An 18,555-nucleotide genomic window follows, 5' to 3' on the forward strand; every position below is an offset into this window, starting at 1 on the left:
CCATTCGTATGACTTAATTGGTGGAAGTGCTGAAGTATTCTGAAGGACTGAAAAGCTCTTGAAAAACCATTTTCCCCTCTGTATTTGACAACAGATGTTGCATGTCCCAGTATAAACATGGCTTGCAGTTTATCCAGGAACTCTTAAAGAGTTGAAGTAGAGGTGTATTTTATTATGTTTATAATACTTATTGCATTATGTAGTATTTATTATATTACTTTATGAAGGATTGCGTTGTCATTTATACTTATGGTATGTAAAGATTACAATGAAGCACGGTTTCTTACTTCCATGGACCCCATTTGCCTTTCCTACAGAGAGAGAAGGGCCTTCATGCAGCCCTTGAGAGCATCTACTGCAAGTCCTCTGCCCTGACCTTCCTTCTGGGGTATCCTACACACCTGCTGGGGAGCAGCAGGGTCAGGGCTGATGACCAGGAAGGACATCCTAGGAGCTGGGGGTGGCTGCAGCATGGGTAGCAGGGACCTCAGTGGTGGAGCACAGCCCAGTGTACCTGAGGCAGGGTCAGTGATCTCCCAGCAAGGCGAGCAAACAGACCAAGTCCAGGGCCCTGCCAGGGTGGATCAATGACTAATGAAATATCAGGGTGATGATGTGTTGTGAATATTCCGTAGCTTTTGATATATGATGCTTTCACTAGGAAGCTTAAAGGGTGAATTTCTCCTTTTTAAAATGAAACAAAAAACCTACAAAGCTACGAAACACAACGTGAATATAATAACGATGCTAACCATTAAGAGGCACTTTTTACCTAAGGGTCTGTTATAAATATTTGTTTATCTTGTTCTGGTAATGAGGTTTCAGACTTGCTGTGGTGAAAATAATGTTCTGTTTCTTAATTAAAAATGACTTGGCTTTAGAAGCGAGGAAGAAAACAAATTTCTAGAACCGGTGCAGGCGATAACGCACGTTGTTTCTAAATGAGCCACCTTTGGTTGTGTGTTCACAATGGGATCTTCCTTTAAGGGTCTTGGAACAATTTCTTGACTGTTGTAAAGTTAGTAAATAATAATAATAAAAAATCGGATCTTTTTACCATCTGTGTCTGCAGCACAGAGCATGCAGAAGGCTCCATCTTACAAGAGTATTTTCTATGCCATTAAAGAGCCCAAAGCAAGAAAACCCAAGCAGTAAAATTTATTAGACATCTCTGCATGACAAAAATCAATAAAATACAATCTCTTGTGGTTTAATATGAAAATATACCTAAAGAAGCAGTGGCTCAAGAAAAATACTGAGCTGCCGATACAAATTGAAAATGTCAAGGAGGAGAAAACTGAATGTAGAGGCTGCAGTCTGGTTTACTGTAGGGCATATTTCAGAACCAGCCAGAAATATTAGTGTGGAGGAGAAGCTATGGAAACTCCTTTAAAAGACAAAATGTATGATGGCATGTCCGTAATACAAGTGCCAGTGAGATGGAAAAGCACACCTTTCCTTGGGTGCAGCGCTTAGGGAACCACTGCTAAAACGTTCAATTAATTTATAATTATTTGTAAATGATTATGAAGCCGTGAATGATAAAAACAACCAAAGCCAAGGTTCAGGCCAGTTTTTTTTGTTTGTTTGTTTCTGAATGCAATCCATTATTTTCTATCACACTTAGTTCTAACTACTGGGTGCTAATGATATTTTATTGACTGCGTGGTTGTTCAGTGCTGCTGGCAATGCAGCACTGAGGTTGTTTGAATGCACACTCTGTATTCTCTGTGAAATACTTTAAATTTATTTCAGACTTCATCTGCACACCCCATGTCCTGCTCTGATGTGTTTGTTGGAAAAAAAAACGGTAGCAATGTAGCAGTATTTTAAATAATTAAATTACTCACTGCATTTTAAATTCTAACTCCTTTTTTTTTAACTACTTTTGAATCAGAGTCCGTTGTGATGCCCTTAAGGTTAGCCCGGCTTTTAACTATTTTCAAAATTGTTAAGGTAATTGCAAACTGCTGTATTTCAGGGCTGCTTTTTCATTTTTGGAGCAGCACAATTTTCATTCTGATTGTGCTTGAGGGCTCTCATGTGCTGCAACTCATTGTAGGAATGCAAAAAAATGGAAAAAAATCCCTCTGGTCATAAATCTTGCCCCCATTCCCTTGGGTTACTGAAGCTCATGTAGGTGGAGCTGCCTCATCGGTACTGCCTCAATGATGTGGTGCCTTTTGGGGGCAGAATTGTTACATTCTCCTAGAAATCAGCTTACAGGCAGTAATTGGGTATCACCAAATGCACACAAAAGTTAAACATATCCCTGTTTTCCAGCCCCCACAAGTAATGGTGTTGACTTCGGTTTCATGACATTTAGTCAAGTGTGTTGTTGAGCTTTTGCATATGTGGAATATAGAAAGGTTTTGCTTTCTAAGCGTGTATTTTCGGGTGCATGATGAATAAATTGTTTTTCAGTTGGAAACAGACATTCTCACCCAGTTCCATGACACGAGGATCTTGGGAGGGTAATGCTTGTGAAACTGATGGCAGCAGTGGTCTTTTTGGTTCCCCATAGCTGCTTTTTCAAAGTGCTTTGCCAAACAAGTTCCTAAAGACGTATCTGTTAGGTTGATTGCAGTTAGTTATGTTAGTTTGTCATTTTAAGCTGTACCTAGTGACAGCATTGATAGTGGGGGAAAATCCTTAATTTGTGTGAGGCTTGCAGCTAGTTTTTAATTCTGTGATAAAGAAGCTAGTTTTATAGTATCTGTAAGACTAGACATAAGTGAAAATGTATGTATAATCTATGTGGCTATAAACCACTCTTACTGTTGGAGGGGCAGCCAGTAGTTTCTTTTAAACTTCCCATTTGCCTACTTAGATGACTCCTTCTGTGTTTTCTATCATTTTAAATGACACAGAAGACTAGCTAACTTCTCCTTGTAATCAGTCCTGTTTGTTGTGAGAGTTGCTGCTTTATACCTATAACAAATCAAACTTAGAGGCATACTACGTATTTGTTTGCAGATATATTTCTCTGTGACAGCTGTTCTTTAAGACCCTGAGATCTGCCATTAATTTTGAGTAGTCAGGAATGCATCCATCTAGTCAGCAGTAGAAATTATTGCTGTTCTTTGATGAGTTTTCATTATTAGCATTTCTCAAAGGCAAGGGCAACTGAAATTTATGGCATCAGCTGGTCACACGAGACGGGGATGTTTCATAAACGCTGCCAGATGTCACCGAGATGAGCTTGTATGCACCAAAGGAATCATTTCAGGAAGAGCTGTTAAAGCTGCTTCAGCAACTTCTCCTACCTGGACTGTATAATAGCACTGGGACTTCTCTGTGTGCAGCCCAAGTGTCCAAAGAGCCAATGCAACAGCAGCAGGAACGTGGTGCAGGGTGGGCAAGGCTGCACGTGGGTGCTGCAGAGATGATGTCTGCTGTGCCAGGGCACTCCTGTAATCTCCTAGAAATCCCAATGGGAAGATAATGAATCAAATCCCAAATTATTTTTGAAAGGTAAGTAAACCCTATATAGTGCACTATAAAATTCCTTTTTTTTCTTCTTTTGGAGAAGTGACACTTGTGCTATGGGTTTATGAAGACTGATCGATGCTCTGAGCTTGGAAGACGTGACCTTGCAAACCCAGCAGTTGTTGCCATTTCTTTAAAAAAGTAAAACAGGCACTGTGACTTGAAACAACACAAATAAATGTTTAGTTTGCAAGATCAGAGACAAAAAAAAAGTTGAGAGTGTGTTTTAAACTTGCCCACGGACTCTCTAGGTCAGTGAGTACCGTTGTGTTAGAGCATGGTCTGCCACATGGCAACAGGAAATTACCCCCAAAAGGTTTCTGTCTGGGAGCAAGGAGCAGATGAAATAGGTGCAAAACCAAGGTTGCAAGAGCATGTTGCATTTTTTGTATGTTTAACTTTATAATCTAAGAGATATTTTCCTATTTTACCTAAGAAGCATATTTAATTATTTCTAATTTGACTTGGACTGGTTTACATGTGACTTAACTGTATCCTTTGGGTTGGTATATTCTATCTCTGCGCCTTCTTACTCTGCCTCCCTACAGCCTGTGTAGAGAACTTAATGTGCTTTCCTTGGCGTCTGGGCCAATTTTTGTCCCTCTTTCATTGGTTAATAATTCTCTGCGATGCAGGTAGCAGTTTGTATTTACAAAGATGCCCTGGCTATATTGCTTTCCAGTTTTCTTACGAGATTAAAATTTGAGAAAACTGCAGAGTTTTATAGAACTGTGAAAGGTTTGCATGAACTTTGATATATATGCCATCAGTCATTTTTATAGTTTTATAGGTGCTTTGTATTTAAATGCTATCGTACTGCTTATAATGAACAAAACGAAGAAGTAATTTGTCAAATATTATATTCTGTATCATTTATGGCTCAATTTTGGTGTGTTATTATTCTGACTAGTCTAAAAATTGCTTTAAGGAAAGTAAAAGCAGCCCTGTAATTCCAGGTAACTTCATTGGCCGCACTTAATTTGATTTTCTCAATAGCAGGTGGCAGACTAAATAGAGTTAAAATAATGAAATAAATAGTGGCCTCCACATCTCAGTTCCAAAAAAGCATATTGAATTTAGGTCTACCTGCTTTGTTTAAAGCAGGAATTTGGATAAGCAAACTCTTTTAATAGTTTTGATAATTACAGATGAGTGTTTGATAGGGAGGCAGGTATGATTTAAAAACAGTGAACCCCAGTCAGCAAAATGCAAAAAGAAGGAACTTCTGGGGTTGCTTGGCAATTTTGCATTGTCAGATGGAGTTTGCAGGGAGGTTCACAGGGACTTGAATTTTGTGTGTGTGTGTGTACTTATTTCTGTTCAATGACAGATGAAGCTGAAATGCTCTTTGGAGACGACTGTCTTTGAGGATAGTGACTGGAAAGGATGCCAGGAAGATCTTAGAACTTCAAAGAGTGCAAATTGCCAAGAAGGTTACCCAGAATTAGAGATGCCAGAGTTGTGGGAGCTTGTACATCCTGTGAAGACACTCATATGAATGTGGAGGAGATGGCAGTATTGCAGGGGAGTGATGTAGAGGAGCTACTCACTTTATTGGTGATGTTCCAGAGAAGTAAGTAGGAAAAAGGCAAGGAATTGTAGCCCTTTTGAGCACAGCAGGGAAAGTCAGATGTGGGATTGCCTTTCAGCAGGTTAACTCTAGCAGGGCCTCCTGTATGCCTGGGCTTCAGTGAGGCATTTTCTGAAGAGAAAAGGTAGACCTGGGTCTCCGGGAGGCCAGGCAAAAAGCAAGTGATGGAAGCAACATGGAAAGTAGGAGTCTTGCTGTAGCCAGCCAGAAATACAATGCTGGATAAGCCAGCTCTGTGGGCAAGTAAATCTTTGGCACAGAGCAGAAGGGATGTAGAGCAGAGAGAAGGCAGTGCTCTCATGCATGTGGGCAAAACAGCTTTCTCTTTGTGACAAGGATGTGCTGTAAAAGGGTGGGAAGCTGTGTTGGAACATAAAACATATTTAGGAAAGACAGGAAAATAGGATCTCCAGTGTGCTGCTCTGCAACACAGCCCGTCAGGAGGGAGTTATTTCAGGGTGAATTTCCTCAAGGGAGGAGGAAGGAATTCATTCCTCTGTGCATGGTTGAGTGGGATCCAGACACTGCAGGCTGTAGCAGCAAGGGTAGGTGAGAACAGAAAACTGGAAGCCTGCAGCTCCAACAGATTTGCTGAGAGACAGCAGGGATGAGCCTAGAGCAGCTCCTTGTGTCTCAGAAACACTGCAAGGACCTGGGGAGCAGAGGGGTTGGAGCAGAGCTGGTGAAGAACTAACTGTGTTTGGCTGGTGCTGGGGACCTCCTGTGGGGCCTCCTCTGCAGGGACCTCTGGGTAGAAAGACAGTGCTGTAAAAGCTTTTCCCCATTCTGTTCCCTGATGACTTGAGGGTTTTTTGGTTTAGGAGATCCGTTACACTTGGTTTGTTTGAGCGTCTGTTGCCGTTTAAAAGATACTCAGTCTTCCCTGGGGAGTTTGATGTGTCAGAATGCTGACTTGGAGCAGCCTCAGAGCTGTGGCTGACCTGTAGTTGCTCTGATATCCTTCTCTGAGGTGTTCACAACTCTCATCCCTTCTAGTGGAGAGCAGAGAGCAAGCTTTGGGAACAGAAAATTGGATGTAGCAAATGAACACAGGAGTAAGAGAAAGAATGAGGCAAGGCACAGAGAAAAAGATACCAATAAAATAGAGATGTGCTACAAAGGGGAGAAAGACACACTGAGAGAGACCTAAAAAGAAGAGAGAAAACGAGAAATGGAAAAGGAAAACAAATAACAAACTGAATATCCAGAAAATAATCCCATGGGTACACCCATATAGAAAGTAATCCGTTCATTAAACGTTAGCTCTCCCTTTGCTTAAGGCTTTCTTATGAAATTGTATAGAATAGGTGGTTTACTTCAGACAGAATTACTATAAAAATAAGGAAGATATACTTAAAAAAGCAAACCAGACATCAACTTTATTGTCAAATCTCTAAATATTTAGCCCAAGCTCCTGGTCAGGACTGCAATTTCTTCAGATTGTGGAAATCTTGGTACATCTTGAGAAGTTGAGGCTGAAGTTACTTTGTTTAAACTTCAAAAAGTGAAACTAGGACAGTTTTTTCTTTCATTACTTGCTGCAAAATCAAGTCAGGTGCAGCCACCACACCGGCTGCAAACCCAAGCCACATTCTTCTCTTTGATTTTTCTCATCTATGACAGAGAATTCTGGTACAAAGGATCAAAAGTCAGACATGTCCTTTGAAAAACGAGAAAATTCAGAGTTGTGAAAGTAACATGAGAGTTAAAGAAGACTGACTTTTTAATTTAATAGTTAGCATTTCTCTAATTTTCTTTTTTCCCCTTTTCCCCCCCATTTAAATATATCAAAACACTGAAGTACAAAGAGAATTTGGGATGAAAGATTAAAGATGACTCAGCCTCCATCAATGTCTGCCCTGTTTTTCTTCTTAAAAAAAATCTTTTACCATATTGTAGGCACTAAAACATAGATTTTAGCCACCAGAAATAATGAGATATTTCAAATCCTGTAGATTTTTGCTTGATGTAGGAAAATGGCACTTTTTTTTTTTTTAATGTTTAGGCAGCATAACACTTTGAACAATTTCACGCTTCAGAAGTGACAAGCCTACATGGCTGCATTATGTGGTGTTTTACCTTGGACCACTCCATATTGAAATATCATCTGCAAGGTACTTTGCAAGACTTATATTAACATGTTACGTTCCACTGCAAAAACCCAAAACCGAATTGTATCCGGCAGGTCCCTAGAAAACTTCCATTGGTTTGAGTGAAGTGTCCCAGCTGGATATAGAAATTAGAGGATACCCTTCAAATGAGACTTGTATCCCAAAAAACACGAAATGAGAGTGCTCCCTGTCCCAGGCAAACTCTATCAAGGTATCGGGGCCCTTGGGTTATGCTCTTGGTTTCCAAAACGCCAGTCCCCAGATTTGCATCTCTTTCTGTGGCTCAGTAGTTGAAGGCTATGAAGATGCATGGTTTTGCTAAAAGGGTGTGCTTTTGTCTAAGTTTTGCCAGAATTGGGTGAATCTGAAGGTCAAGGAGCTGTAAGATAAAGAAAGGGCTCTTGCTGTTCTACCAGCTGCTCTTTCCAGTATTAAACGCCTGCCGATAAGCTAGCTAAAACCAATCTTGTGATTGGAATACAGGAATCCTATAAGCTGTTTACAGTTTGCTAGGATAATACATGGTTGGTCTGGAGCCCCTTTCACTAGAGGATTGGATCATATTAATCTCACACATATTCTGTCGTGGCAGGTAGATAGGTATCATTAGTTAGAGATGAGGCTGCTGAAACACAGGCAAGTAATGTACCCCAAGTAATGTGAGACCAGAAATAAAGCACGGCCCTTATTTATTGTGAAGAAATTAGGGAATAAATTGCAAATGACTGTTTGCCTCTCCCTGAGCCTGCTACTGCCTAGCAACGATTGCTAGATAGGATAAACATCATTAACTGTAAGAAGTTCAGTGTCTAAAAAGACATTAGGAGTGCTGATAGGCAGTCTTGAGATGACTCTGTGCTATTTTAAAGGATTATCTTTTTCTGTATTTGGGGTCTAAGGGCAGTCCCAGTCTTGCCCATGGTATATGTACAAATGCACGTGCACACTACTTTCTGTATGATGGATTTTGCTTTATCATGGTGCTATACTTGAGTACGGTAGGAAAATGATTCTGCAGCCAAAATAAAAATTAGAAATCTTGTACACTGCATGCAGGAGCTTCTCAGGAAATCATTCTAGCTCACTGTTCCTGTCAAGCTGGGGAATATGCCTGTTAATTTCCCATGACAGAAAACACATCACCTCATCACCTAGAAAATGACAAAATGTCCAAACCAAAAGAAGCCCTACTGCCAAACGCTTTCATTTTCACTGCTGTAGGAGGAGGGGGACTGGAAGAGGAGGAGGGGCATGCTGTAGAAATTTCAGGAAAGCAGAATAATGTACCTTGCTACCTGTAGTGTCCCCCTGTTATGCTTTATATTACTGCAAACCCTTCATCTCTCAGTCAAGATGTGACCCTTCCGGAGTACCTTTGAGGCAGAGGGTACACAGTCATTTAATTGTAAAAGAATAATTTATACTCCTGAATCTGGTGAGTGTGAAATTCTTTTTTTAATGTTTGAGCTGAGGCAAACAGCTCTGTGCAAAATCTACACCTGCAAATATCTTACGTATTTAAGTGATAAGAACAAACGTGGCTCAGTGACATACTGCAATGTGTGTATTAACCTGTAGCAATGGTAATTTCATCTGGAGCTGCTGTGCTGGTCCTTAAAGTCTTTGTAACACTACTAACTGTAATACTACTGCATTTTTTAGGGAATTATGGAATTATATACAGGAATTATGACAAGATGATAACATTTTTATAATCACTTCTCTTATTTCTGGAACTCATGAAGGAAAGTGTTTTTCCTCCACGATGAAATACTACATTTGTAAGTTAGTTGCAGAAAGAAATGGTGTGTATGTATTTATGTATGTATTTACCTCAGGTAAATATATTAATATTGTATTTTTGTATAAATATCCTACAATGGATCAGTTTCCTCCAGCAATAAAATTACAGTCACATAAAGGACTAAATAATTCATGTTGCCGCATAAATAGTTTTGGTTCTCGTGTTGCAAAGGTAATTTTCAGGCTGTGAACTGGGTGGGAATTGGTGTTATGGTATCTTTTTAAGCATTTGGACAGCCTGAAACTCGAGCCTGCAGAGTTTTGGATGTCTCCTTTTTGTTTTGATGTGTATTCGACTCTGCAGTCTGACAGTGCTTCTGCTGTAATGGCAAACAAGGAAAATTAAGTTAGCAGTGTATTGTAGATAACATGTTTGCTTTTGTATCTCATGGGATATTTGAGATGAAGTGGAGTAGGAGGTATGGGAATAGTTTAGGGCTTCCAGGGTTGCTGAAATGATGATGAAGCCCACAGATGGAGGTTCTACTGCCGTGTGGCTGGGAGGTCATCTGTCGTGCGACAGAAACGCTTTCCATTTCGTTTGTGATGGACAAACAATGCAGGATGCTCTCCTGTTTTGTTGTGATGGACACCTGCCAAATGTTTGGCTGAGAGGAGCCAGAGGACCCTTGAGAAAGTGGCAAAGCAGGGACACAGTTATTCCAGAAGACCCAAGGCTATTCGCCTTCTGCATCCAGCCCCGTACAGGTGGTGACTGCTATGGATAGTTTTTTTGCAGCGTATCCTCTGTGGAGTGCAAGGTCCAGATCCAGGTACACAGATAGGTGTGCTCTGTAAACATGTGTATTGCAAACACAAGAAATATGTGTACCTAATATGTCTGGCACAGTGGCATTCTGGTCTGGATGTAGGTTTTTGTTAAATATCTTTCTCCAAGCCTGAAATATTCCGGTCCAGGTGTTGATCAGCAGTGAAGTTAAGATTTTCTTTTAGGTCCACATTGTAAGCTGCAATGCTTCAGAGCAAGGTTGGCTGAGATGCTTCTTTGCGTATTAAATTAATGACTGCAATAATGAACTTCAGTTGTTTTGGTTTCAGAGTTTTGTGGATCCCAAAGACGTGGGAATTGTGGAATATTAAAAGTATGAGATCAGCTACTTTGGTTAGAATGAGTTTATCAAGGTTTGCTGTTATTAGAAAATGCAAGTGAGTGTTTTTCTCCTAAGATGTATTCAAAAAGCTAACAGCTTTTGAAAACACCTTGGAGATCATTGCTCGTCCCAAAGTTTTGTTGAATGAGTCTCTCAAAATCTGTTAAAATCAAACTTCATTAATCATTCTTCATTTAAGATGTGATACTTTGCTTTGACTATACAGGGTTTGTCTAAGGAAGTGCTAATAGTAATGCTTTTCGCTTGGGCAAATCTGCCTCTACTTAACTGACACCATCTTGAAATTCTATAAATAAACATTTATTAGGAAATAAATTGACAAGCAGTCTGTCTAGGGCCAGGAGGGGATGCAGGTGGAAGCTGTTTTATCTTACCTGTTTCTAGCAGTTACACGATTCAGTACAATTTAATAATTAATTTAATTTCTGCAGGGGGGGGATTGGGAAGCCCTTGAAAACATTAGCACTTACATTTCTGTGTAGGTTAAGGTGAGAGCAATGCAGGGAAAACAAGTCCCAAGGACATAATTACAGGGTTCTATTTGACCATATGCTGCTTGTCCTGGCAACATGAAGAAGCGGGCACACATGGTTGGAGAAACCTGAGGAATATAATTGGGTCCAGTCGACAAATCCGATGTGAAACAGACATCTCTTCTGCCTCCTCAGATGCTCCACGTCAGTTGATGCTGCTCATGTGAAGACACTTTGTTAAAATTATCCATGTCAAAGTTCAACCAGAGAGTAGGGATAAATTATGTGTATTGCAGAATTCCTCTGCATTTTAAGAATAGCTACGTTCAATGTCAATAATGAGGTTCCTCATTTAATTCAGTGTACTACAGCTCCCAGTAACCGGATAAATTCTTACAGCCTCATATATACCGGAGATGATGCATCTTGTTTATTATTCCAGAATTATCCTATAGCCCGGGGAATTCAGGCACCAGGCATTTTTTACCCTTGGGTTCTGCCTGCAAAACAACTCTAGTGATAGTGATGTGAGGTTGCATATTTCTATCTGCAGTGAGAGCTAGAAAGCAATTGTATTGAGCTGCCTTAAAATGCAAACACAAACTGGAGAGGACTTGTGCATCATTCCCATGGTTTGGCAGAGTAACTTTATTGGTGCTTGTTACCACCTCTTGAGTTGTGAGTGTGTTTTCCCATAATAGCTGTCTGGAATTTGTTGAAGTGTTATGTTTGCTGACGTACAAGAAAGGAATACGCTTCTCTCGCTGTGTCCTTTACTAGAGTGGCTTGCTGCAGTTCCTACAGGATGAAAAAGAAATGAAAAAACACAGCTTCGAATAGCTTCGTATTGAACTCCTAGAAGGACAGATCTGAACAGCCATTTTTACGTGTTCTGTTCCTTCTTTGTTTCCATTTTTAATGTAGTAAATAGAATTTTGCATGTTTATGTGGACTCTCTTCAGAAATTAAAGTTATCGCCTTCCTTTATGGACATACATTTGCATGCCTTCAAACTCAGTTGAGTTGTGGCTCTGGAGGTGCCTCTTGTCATCATTATGGCTGCCATTTCCATGCTCTTTCTCTCCTGCTGTTGTGAAGATAACTGTGGTAGTTTAAGGCTAGATGGAGATACCTCAGGTCCTGCTCAGGAATCAGCTGGCAATCTAGTATTGCTGTTTTCCAGAGCATAACGTCATGATGACTTTTTAGGTGCAAGAATGTTACGTTTATGATCTAAGAGAGAAGAGGAACAGGTTAAATGACAACATGGTTGGAGACCACAGTTTTTAAGAGACTGAGTGCAGTCTTACAAAAGCAGCATTCCCGAAGAGATCTTTCTGACTTCTTAATAGATGTTGTAACATTAGATCCAATTTGCTGTAGCAAAAAAAAATGGTTATAAATGTGACATCTAATTCCTAAATTTGCTTCCCGTCTCTCTTGTGTGACCAAATACGTCGTTATTTTAGCAGTGCTGTGGACCAGATCATAATGTCAGTAGAAATGCTTAATGGGATATTTGCTAACAGCATATACTGTAGCTCATGACTATTTGGCTTTTTCCTCTTTCCTGACGCCTTGTAGTTTAAAGAGAATTTTCTCATTTTAGCTTGTCATTTATAATGCCCATTCATCCTTTAATATCTTCTAGGTCGCTACTTTGGAATTCCCTCCGAAGAAGCTCTTTGGAAACAAGGATGAACGAGTGATTGCAGAGCGACGGAGTCACTTAGAGGTAATGGCATCTTTCTCAGGGCCTTTTGAAGTGTATTTAGGTGGAGCACTGTCTGCTTGACCAACAGAAACTGTTCCCGTATGATCACACTTAAATAGCCTACCTGTAAGTACGGAGTTACTTGCTGCTTCATTTAACACAGGAGATGGCAGCAGTAGATTGCAAAGTAACGAAGCACACCTTTAAAAAATCCTAGTCTGAAAAAAAAAGAAAAGGATATCTCTTTAGAGGTGTGTTTATTTAGGGGGGAAAGGTTGGAGATGAGGTAAGTGTTCTCTGTAGACAGATGGTCTCTATGCAAGACGAGATTAAAAAAAAACCAACTTGCTACTTGAAATGCAGTTTGTTATCTGAAGATTTACTATTTTATCGTGGTTACTATAACCAAATAGCTCATGACAGAAGGAAAGCAATATATAGGCATCTCTGAGCTTTATTTTATAACCCAGTTTGGAGCGTATTTTTCTTTGAATTCATTTGAAAGCTTAATTTTATGGAGGACAAGATTGACAGAGGGTGGGGTTTGGTTTTTATTGGTTTGTTCTGCAGCGCTGTGCAGACGGCACAGTCTTGACTCCTGTAAAAGTTCAGGTCTTTATATTTCTATACTCCCTTCCAGTACTTGGAGGGAGCGTTTAAAACAGGAGGGAGAGCAACTGGTTACATGGGTTGATAGTGATAGGACAAGGGGAGATGGTTTTCAACTGAGATGGCAGGTTTAGGTTAGATATGAGGAGGAAGTGTTTCACACAGAGGGTGGTGATGCACTGGCACAGGTTGCCCAAGGAGGCTGTGGATGCCCCATCCCTGCAGGCATTCAAGGCCAGGCTGGATGTGGCTCTGGGCAGCCTGGGCTGCTGGTTGGTGACCCTGCACAGTGCAGGGGGTTGGAACTGGACCAGCACTGTGGTCCTTTTCAACCCAGGCCGTTCTATGATCCTGTGATTCTAATGTACACTTTGTTGCAGCCTGAGAGCAGGTGATGGAGTCTGGGGAAAGAAGAGGAGGAAACAAAGACTAAAGCATACAGTCTACAACTATTTTGTATCCACATGAGGATTAGGGTTAGGGTTAGGTGATCAAGTTATAAATTAATCATGCAAGTCATAAAGAATTACTTTCTTTGTAGAGCAGAAATAGTATTAAGTAGAGCTTTAGAAAATTTAATATAAAAGTACATTGCTTCCAACTGGAATCTTTTCTTGCATGTCTTGATTTTTTTTTCCCCATGTATTTCACCTTCTCTTTGATCCACAAACAAAACATCCCCCCACTGTCTTTTGATGTGAGGTTGTCTTACATATAGCACAAAATGTAATCTTTTTTTTGTTTCATGTCCTCCATAGAGGGCATAAAGGCATGGCCACATTCCAGTCTAGTACTCAATTTGCATATTTTTGTACCAGTAAGAAATTTAATCCCTTAATCCTTCCGACCTTCTATTGATTTGCTAACCAACTTTACTGTAGTGTTTCTGAATCTTAAAACTCCTGTGTATAGTGATGCTTTGATCATAATCATGTAGTAATTGTAGCTCTCAATATGGCTAGTTTTTAGCTTTAAGTTGTATCTATTTTAGCCAAATTATGTCATTAAAACTTTATTACCAATATATTCTGTAAATATTCTAATTCACGTGAATACGTTTTGCCATATGCTAGGCAGAAATGCACTAGGCCATGCCATTCAGTAATCCTGGCAAGTCTTTCTGCATTAGAGAAACATAAGATCTCCAATGATCAAGAGAAAGGTATAGAAAGAGAACAGGGAACCAAGCATTACCATCCTTGCCATGAGGAATTTGATGCCATAAGCTTGTCACCAGTTCATGAAGATGGCAAAAATGCCTTAACTTTGGATCTCTGTTCCTAGCATTTAATTTTATCCCCTGTGGTTTTTTGCAGTGCTCTGCTCTGGCTTTGCACTTTAGACCAAATGCTGATGAGCTTCAGATAATGCAGCTTCCTTGGCAAAGCAGTGGAATAAACCACCTACATTGCCGTTGTTTCCGTAGTCACATGAATCTTTGCAGACTCAAAGCACATCTTGAATTATACTGGGAAACTATTTGGCAGACAAAGAGTGTGTGATAATGCATCATGGCACAGGCAACTGCTTCTATTTAAAATGCTTGCTTTTACTTTCTCACGATGAGCCATGAGCATATGTAAGTGGGCTAACCTGAAAGCAGAAAGTGGATGGATTGCCTCTGTAAGGGAGTTTGGCTTTTGAACGGGGCATGTTTCTCATGTGGGATGCAGTCAAATAGAAGGTGGAGAAGTCAGACCTTGGTAACGAGCAGAGAGATGGCTAGTGTTTATTCACTTGGCTTTCATACCTCATAGCATAGCCTGATTTGCTGAAAAATCTCTTGCAAGCCTCACAGGTGATGTTATTCCAGTAATAATATCATTTGAAAGCTTATTTGATTGTTTCACATGATTAGGCAAGAGCTAATGAGTTAATACAGCATTTTTACATGAAAGCTCAACTTCTAGGCCAACAAAAATGTATATTCTTATCCAAAGTCCAAGCTGATTTGATCGACTGATAGTGTCTGACAGCCTGACAAATATCAGTCTGTTCTGAACAAATATTCCGTGTTGTAAGGTCATTAGCAGAGCTGTCATCCCTGTGGTGGATAACGAAGGAATAACTCTTCTCTTTCAGCTTTTACACGAGATATTTATATGTTTTGAATAGGCTTTGTGTTGTTTTTCCTGGACTTCTTGGATTAATTTTGGAGTGGAACAGTAGAGCTCTGGCTAGCCCAGGGCATTCTTGAGCAGCATCTGTGAGGAGAAGCAGTTTCTCATTTAATTCACATTTTTTTCCAAGTATGCGCACAAAAGAAAATTCAAAATCCAGTGCACACCTGTGTAAAAGATAAAACAACTGAAGCTCTCATTTCAGTCAAACACCTTTCTAAAGTACTTGCTGGAATTAGCAGTGGGTTACTGAAATGGCCTCATAGGCTCTTTTCTTTATGTCAAAGCTAAATTGCAACTCGATCTGATCTGGGAAATTAGGCAGACTGGGAGTTCTTGTAGGAGCAAAACTACTCCTCAACTTCAGAATTAGCTAAATGTACAGCAGAGAGCTGCTTCTATTGCATATATCTCAGCATCTGTTTTAATTGCCTCCCTTTGGCTGCAGTCAGGGAAATTTTTCCTTGTGCCTAATTACAAAACCATTTGGCCAAAATATCCTTAGTGGGACCCATAGCTGTTTAGGAAGAGTTTGTTTATTTCCTACACTGCACCTTTCAGGTTCTAACCACAACAGGAGCAGAAGTACTGAAAATAGCAGGAGGGCTTTTGTGGCTGTGTTCAGTGCAGCTGAAATGCTGGCGAGGATCTTTTGGGAGGGCTGTTTTGTTTTTAAGATTGCCATGTAGTATTACCTTGTTTCACCTTCAGTTAAGAAGCGGGCATATTATTTTAGGTGATGTTACTTGGAGCAAAAGACTCCAGGGAGCCCCCAAATTATGAGGATTTTGATTTAAAATCACAATGAATTCAGTTTATCTTAAACATTGGGTTCTTTATTTCTCTCTCTTCTTTTTTTTTTTCATATCTATTGCAAGTGCTTAATAATCAAAAGCTTCACAATACAGTGTAGGAAAGAAAGTGCACATTAGGTGTGATCTTTTACTATGAGATGAACCTGGAGAGAAGTCTTTGATATACAAGATACGTATTTGCAGGGTACACTTGTACTGTGATGCTTGTTGGTACAATGTGATCGTTTGACCAATGTCATACATTTCCATGGAGGTTTTGAAAAATAACCTGCAAATTGGCACAGGGGTCTCACCTGTACATCATGAGAATAAGCACCTAACTTGTGTTTAAAATTACCTGTCCTAAGTGCCCTGTTGCAATCTATTAATTTAGTATTTCATCAGGGACCTGTTGCAGGGCAAAACTCTAAATTAATTGTTCCGCAGTCTGAAGGCTGTAATTTCACTTCAGAGCCAACCTTGCTTGATTAAATCCGCCTTAAATGAAACAGCCAAGAATTCTTTTGATTAAAGTTAATGAGTAGAAGTTAGTGTGTATCTATCCTTTCATGCAATTAGAAACCAGTAAATAAAGATGTAGGATCCCTTTTTTTCCCTGATGAAATCAGAAGATGTATACATCCTTTTTCAGTTCATAAGCAAAAACTTTTTAAAGGAAGCACACGTCACAGGAGGTATGCTGCTCAGTGAGTGTATCTGTTTCGGTTTTATCTGCCCAGTACCTTTTATTACTGGGGGAGCTGCTAGATCTGTGGATGACAGTAAAAGGTTTTCCCAAAATCCCAGCTGCCCTGGATATTGCATTTTTGCAGGGAACTGATTTTCATCCTTCCCTGCTTAATTTTCTTCTTCTCATGGACACATCCTTTGTTCTAGTAAGGCAGGTCAATATTAGCCCTGTTTAACCATTGCACAGCCAGGAGAAGTGCACAAGTAAATGCCTGCACCAACACAGTAGACAGTTGTGTTTTTTGACTCCTTGCTCAGAAGCCTTGTAGCCATGGACCCACTGCCTTTCTCTTCTACTCCTGCTGTCACCAGTGTACTCAGAAAAGCACAATTGCTAAGCTGACAAAATCCCAGCGGGTTGTTACTTGAGGGGCTTTTTTTGTTTCTTTTCCTTCAAACCTCAGCCTGTCTCCTCTCTGTTAATTGTTTCACTTTCCCTATCCCCGCTGCTGCATTTCCTCAGGTTTCTTTGTGGACAGCAAGGGACAACAGACAAAAGGCCTGACTGGGGGTGCGCCAACAGACAGCACAACAGTTGGTAGGAATCATGCATTTCCTTCTGCTGCTCCTTGCAGAGCTCAGGGAACAAAAGTAAGTCAACCTGTACCAGCAGAGTAAAGCAAATCCACTTTGAGTTTTGAAGGAGCACATACATCTTTCTGTCATTCTCTGTCCTTTTTTTTTTTCCTTTGTACTCTGAATCTCCTTAAGAGATAGACACGCTCAATTTATTTAAAATTAATAATGCAATTGTCCTTAACCTCCTAACTTCCTGGTGTCTGATGAGGAGTTTTTCAATGATAGGTGTGAAAGCAGAGTTAGAAGTAAATCTTGTATGAACTGCATTATTCAATTATTCTGTCCAGTCCTGAGAGAGAATTGGCTGGTGAAAGCAAAGCAGGCACTAAACAGAAATACTGCTGTTCCTGTGTCAGAATTAAGCTTTCAGAGTAAGATTCTTTATCTTAGAGGCCAAATGTTTTCTTTTGTTCTTAACTTGTATTCTGACTTGCCTTCCTTTGAAGGCGGTAACTCTTTGGTACACAGCTCTGAAGCTGTAGCCCCTCCAACTTTTCTCTTTGAAATGGGTTTCTGCTCTTTTTGTGTGACTGCAAGAATCTGGTTCTTAAGCACAGCACAAAATACTGGAATGAACACCTTTCATCAAATATTAATTTGTTATTGTTATTTAAATGAATTACTGGTTTGAGTTCACACCTCAAGAGATATAATAGCAAGAGATACCTGAGAAAACATGGCAGAATATGTGTCCACAAAATTGAGCAAACTGAGTGTGTTCAAGCCACTTTTAAGACCTGATTTCTTGAGGTTTGCCTTGAAGTTGTGAGGGCAGAAACACTGTAATGAAATTTTAGGTGATTCATCGTCTGAATATTCAGTATGAGAGAGGAGACAGAGAATGTGAGCACATCCTACCAGTCTTTTTTCATAGTGCATCCTTAATCTTTTTAGCTGAGACAACCAGCTTCATGCTAGTTACAGGTGAACTGATGTTGGTATTGCAAAATCCCTGTCAGGTGTGGCCAGTTGCTCATTTCTGTTCTTCTTAACACAGGCACCAGTCACAAAGACCTTTCAAAGCTATTAAATAGGTGTCAGTTCAAAGAGACCATTCAAAGGAAATTATTAGGCTCTGGTATCAGCTTACAACAACATCCCTAATACCAGAGCTTTTTAAGAAGGGCTTTAAAGCCGACTGCTCACCAGCCTGGCACTTGCAGATTGAATGCTTGCACACTTGTAAATACTGTTCTTAGAAACATTTCAGTGAGATGGACTTCAGAAAGCACACAGAATGTATTTGATAATCATTGAAAGATGAAAGGAAGCCTTTCCTTTTGTTATAGACGTGACTGCATACCATACAACCACTGCTGCAAAGCAAACTGCTGCAAATGGCAGTGTTTGATAATCCTCAAGAAGATTGTTTCATATCCATAGTCTGAA

General features: G+C 40.0%; 1 protein-coding gene across 3 annotated transcripts in view; it reads left to right on the plus strand.

Annotated features, from left to right (window-relative positions):
• Positions 1 to 18,555, plus strand: part of KIF16B (kinesin family member 16B) — a 138,537-nt gene that overhangs the window by 104,439 nt on the left and 15,543 nt on the right. For all 3 annotated transcript variants that reach the window (XM_048935474.1, XM_048935471.1, XM_048935472.1), the window contains one exon: positions 12,252 to 12,335. In XM_048935474.1, coding sequence (XP_048791431.1) covers positions 12,252 to 12,335 — 84 coding nt within the window. The remainder of the gene's footprint in view (positions 1 to 12,251; positions 12,336 to 18,555) is intronic.

Source organism: Lagopus muta, chromosome 2 (assembly GCF_023343835.1).
Source record: "Lagopus muta isolate bLagMut1 chromosome 2, bLagMut1 primary, whole genome shotgun sequence".
Taxonomy (NCBI): Eukaryota; Metazoa; Chordata; class Aves; order Galliformes; family Phasianidae; genus Lagopus; species Lagopus muta.